The sequence below is a fragment of the Berghia stephanieae genome, chromosome 1 (assembly GCF_034508935.2).
Source record: "Berghia stephanieae isolate SIO BIC M18660-M18661 chromosome 1, UCSD_Bste_1.3, whole genome shotgun sequence".
In the NCBI taxonomy this organism is placed as follows: domain Eukaryota; kingdom Metazoa; phylum Mollusca; class Gastropoda; order Nudibranchia; family Aeolidiidae; genus Berghia; species Berghia stephanieae.
Window position 1 is genome coordinate 82,652,126 of NC_088360.1, and position 5,000 is coordinate 82,657,125.

At 40.0% G+C, this 5,000-nt stretch overlaps 1 protein-coding gene across 2 annotated transcripts in view; it reads left to right on the plus strand.

Annotated features, from left to right (window-relative positions):
• LOC144959144 (uncharacterized) overlaps positions 1-5,000 on the plus strand; it is a 94,354-nt gene that overhangs the window by 62,185 nt on the left and 27,169 nt on the right. For both annotated transcript variants that reach the window (XM_078891632.1, XM_078891641.1), the window contains exons 9-10: positions 3,120-3,257; positions 3,501-4,535. In XM_078891632.1, the coding sequence (XP_078747758.1) occupies positions 3,120-3,257; positions 3,501-4,535 (1,173 nt within the window). The remainder of the gene's footprint in view (positions 1-3,119; positions 3,258-3,500; positions 4,536-5,000) is intronic.

The following is a 5,000-nucleotide window of genomic DNA, read 5'->3' on the forward strand; positions in this document are numbered from 1 at the left end:
AAACGCAACAGTCTTCTGGGGACGCTGGCGGGATCAACTTGGGGTGCTGGTCAAGCGCTATGCTATTCCACCTGGAGTATTGCGCTCCAGTGTGGGGTAAAAGCAAGAACGTTGAGAAGGTATATGTAAAATTTCGCAAACCATGCACATGTGTCGGGAACGCTGGCAACAACGGCTAGTGAATGGGGCCCGATAATGGCAGTAATCCAGCCCCCCCCCCCCCCCCCCCCCCCCCCCCCCCCCCCCCCCCCCCCCCCCCCCCCTGGATGTGCGACGGGAGACGATTAACGATTACAAACAACTGGCTTAATAAGATGAATTAGAGAGGGAATGTGGATACCCCTCTCAAGCGCATAATGGACTGTTTCGAGCCAAAATAAATCCCCGCAACCCTTGTGCGGAGCTTCCCTGACTACATACATACATACATACATACATACATACATACATACATACATACATACATACATACATACATACATACATACATACATACATACATACATGCATACATGCATACATACATACATACATACATACATACATACATACATACATAAAATATAGTTTAGTTTAATTTTTAAAATATTTTTTTACCACGATTATTAATTGATTTTCTTGAAATTGGGGGGGGGGGGGGGAAGATCGAAATGTTATTGAATTACGCGTGTCTCTTGTGTGCTACGTAAGCTGTGCTGTTGTTTTGATATTTTGTGCACCATGTCCATATCGTCATCGCATATTATTATATGGTATTATTAATGATCGTCAATGGATTTGTAGAACAATAAACTTGGGTTTTTTGATCTGGTATGGAAATGAGCAGGCGTCAGGCAAAGCTGTTACCACGCCAGCCAGATAGATATCGCATAATAGCTTTCGTTTAACAATAAACTACAATAGCCTATATAGAAGTTGTGTGTGTGTGTGTGTGTGTGTGTGTGTGTTTGGGGGTGATGGAAGTGTGTGTGCGTGTGTGTTTATTTGTGGATGGATGTGCGTGTCTGTTTTTAAAAAAAACACAATTCAAGTTATTATGTTTAAGTTTTAGAGTTTTAACATTGGTTTGGTTGTTTGTTTTTTTACCATGATGCGTTGTTATGAATTGGGTGTTTGTTATTGTATTGATTCAATAATATCAAACTTGAAATCATTCTCGTTTATTGTTTATACTGATATATGTGGCAGCCGAAGAAAACTAATTCATACTATTATTCGTGGAGCGAGAATGGACGGTGGATCAGTGTTTTAAATTTTAATATAACTCTTAACATGCATAAAGGAAAAGGTCTGGCAACGGGTATTCCATTAAGATGTATTGAGTTGACAGGAAGCTAATAAAAAGAGAGAAAAAATGTTTATTTTAACTTTGTCTTGCGGTAGTTATAAGGGGAAAGGATCCTAAGGAAATATACTCAGTGCATCTTAACACTTCGAATTTCTTCTCCCTGTTGTAACGTGACTCCTATAGCCCCGATGTTGCCATCGTATTCATTGCGTGCGATGTGTTACTTTTCCTTTTAAACAACGTTGCCAATTTCGAATATTCGTCATGCTGTACCGGCTCCGATCAATATCGAGTCATTATTATTTTAATTAGCAGTTCAATAGTGGGTTTAGTTAAAAATGCTTCATTGAATAGAACAATATATAGTATAGTATTGCGATTTGTTTTGTTTTGTTTTGTTTTTTTCGATTACCGATATGTGCTTCATGGGTATTGTGTGACCGCGTGGCTGAGAGGCATGTAACAGCTTTGTTGATCTAATGTTTTTAAAATGTATTTATTCAAATAAATAAATACCATTGACAGTTGTGTAATAGATTAGCATGTTCCTCCTGGCGTTAAGATGTTGAACACAATACTTGAAATGTTGACTGGTTCTAAGCGTTTTCGATTTGTGGGGCACCATATGGACATTTTTCCACATCTAGAATAGAATCAGAGATATTGGAAGTATATTTTCGGATTTCGGTGTTCATTTTGTTTTTCGAAATCGGAGTGTTAAATGCGTGGATTGATTCCGGTGGTGTTAAATCCACTGTAGACCATGGGTGTTATTCTACCAAAGTGTGCTCGTTATACACGTTTGCATGGGAGAAAACCTGGAAGTGTAAGTAATTATATCGTTATTGTGCTAGTAATAAAATATGATGAAAACGACGTTTCTCTCGCCGAAATACTGATACTATGCGCTTCGCTAAAATACTCGGAACATCGGCCAGCTGGATATAACGTACCAACACACAAAACCCTACGTAACCTTGAACCTATATTATTGTCTGATTGATATCATTTATTTAGTGAGAACGTATCATCAAAATGGCTGTCTAAAAACAATAACAAAGAGCTGAGGGACGTCAATATCGTTCCTTCTGTACAGAACTGCTTCTTATACATGTTTGATTGATAAATACAGCTTTTCTTGATGTCAAAATTATCAAAATTCGGATTTTTTTCTACAAGTTTGCGGGGTGGGGGGTTTCCTAAAAGTTTAGAGAGTAATTATTTAAAATGTCATTTGTGCAAGCATTGTCTGCCGAAACTGAATTCCATAACATCCATTTTAAAGTAAATTAAAGTAACATCTCGTAGAAATCAGGTACTCTGTGTTGATAAAGACTTTCGTTTCTTGAAATTCGGATCTTTTCCCAAAAATATACAGATCTTTTTTCTTTCTTTTTTTGTTGTTGTTGTTGTTGTTGTTGTTGTTGTTGTTGTTGTTTTTGTTTTTGTTTTGTTTTTGTTTGTTTTGGGGGGGGGGGGTTGGGTTGGTTTGTTTTTTTTTGGGGGTTTTTTTTGGTTTTTTTTTTTTGGGGGGGGGGTTGTTTCTTCTGTTACTTGTAACGAGTTTGAACATTTTTCTGTAAAAATGGAGAAGTATGAGAGAGACTGACAGGTCTCTGAGAAAGTGAGTGGGTATGTATGTGTGGAATTGTATGTGTGTGTGTGTGTGTGTGTGTGTGTGTGTGTGTTTGTCCTTACTTAAAACGATGTTGAGAGTTGACCCCAAGGGTAAAGGGGAAAAGTCTTTAGGTTATGTCACACCCAGAACAATCTCGGGTATAGGCCGACTAGCAGATATGACCTTTGACTCATAGTATTTCTTATTTTCCAGGCGGAACATGAAGCTGAGCTGGGTTCTGTCCGTGCTGATCTGTCGGGTCAAATCGAGAGGTTGGGAATGCAGATCTTGTCTCTGCAGGATGAGGTGGAAAAATACAAGACTCTTGCTGGCATCCAGCAAATGACTCAGGTAAGGGGCAGACGAGATATAGTCAATATGTAATCATTAACCTTACTTTTTATACTTTTGTATGTGCGGTTGGAGAGGTTACTGCATTTAAGTATTAATAAATATATTCACATTTCCATTTTTTCAGTCCATTGCCTTGATGTTGGTTGTTATTTCAGTGTAGTAAATCAATCTAGTTTATCACTGTTTCACTAACATTCTACTTTCATCTACATTTAGACAGTTTCATCCTCGTTTTTTCAGGATGCTTTAAAAGCAGCAGAGGCAGCAAGTCGTGAGGCAGGTCTGAGCCAATCAACTCCTTCAGAACGTGTTCTAGCCATCACTGGCACTCCGAATCATTCCGGTCTGACCAATGGGTTTGAAGAAACACCGCCACCACCACCACCACCACCTTCAGGTCCTCCCCCTCCACCCCCTCCTCCTCCTCCCCCACCTCCTTCACTGGGCCCTGGACCCCCTCCTCCACCTCCCCCTCCCCCACCATCAGGAGGTACACCACCTCCACCCCCTCCTCCAGGTATCAACTCTTCCATCCACGAGAAAGTCAAACCCGTCATCAGTCCCAAACAACCCATGAAGCCTTTGTTCTGGAAGCGTCTTCAGGTTCACTCTGTCAAATTCACGTCCAAACGAGATTCTGGCCTTTTTTGGGACCAGATCCAGGAGGAGAGTCTCAACTTTGACCAACTGGTGGACATGTTTTCTAAAGTGTCCATAGAAACGAAAAAGAAAGCTTCCGCACACAGGACCAAACCAAAAGCCGTGCAATCTGCCAAAGTGATAGAACCAAAAAGATCTCAAGCTGTTGGGATTTTACTCTCAAGTCTGCGATTAGAATTTTCGGATATAGAGGAAGCCATTTTAAACTTTGACACTTCAGTGTTAGATGTAGAGAAGTTTAAAGCAATCTATGATAATAGACCAGATGACGAGGAGTTAAAAATGATAAAGAAACAGTTGGAGAAACATCCAGATGTTCCATTGGACAAACCTGACCAATTTCTCTGGGATTTCCATCAAATTCCACATGCCAGTGACAGGATTTTCTGTTTCATTTTTCACTCTGGATTCCAGGAGAATATTGCCAGTATTGACACAAAGTTGAACAATCTCAAGATGACTTGTGAGATACTTTCCACACAGAAGACGGTCAAGCGTATCTTTGGCCTCATTCTGGCCTGCGGAAACTACATGAATGGGGGAAGTCGTACCCGCGGACAAGCTGATGGATTTGACCTGGAAATATTGCCCAAACTGAAAGACGTGAAGGGGAAGGTAAGACATTTTCTCGTTCTCGACTGTTAAGGTGGAAAATCTCAATTGTTAGGGGCTTTATAAAATAAGAAGTCTGTCAGAACCATAAGCTGGAGTTTTATCCAAATCTCCATAGCGTTAAACGGACAATAGCAAGTGTATGCTACCCTTTGGATAAGATATTACTAGTCTTAGCTCAGTATTTCCACCAGCACCAGCTCTAACAGACCCAGCTACCTACCTAATCACTGCTGGTTGGACTAAGAGGTCTGGAAGGATCTGAACTCTACCCGGATGGAATGAGATCGGTACTTTTGCATTCAAAATTACTACTTAGCCAACTGAGTTATCAAGACTTGTTGAGGCTCTACTTAGGACTTAAGATTGTCCAGTCGGCTAAATGCAAGGTATAATTATAGTTTATTGTTAATTATGGCAGAGAACTGACAATTTTATCATATGAAATCTTATGTCACCGTTTTAAAA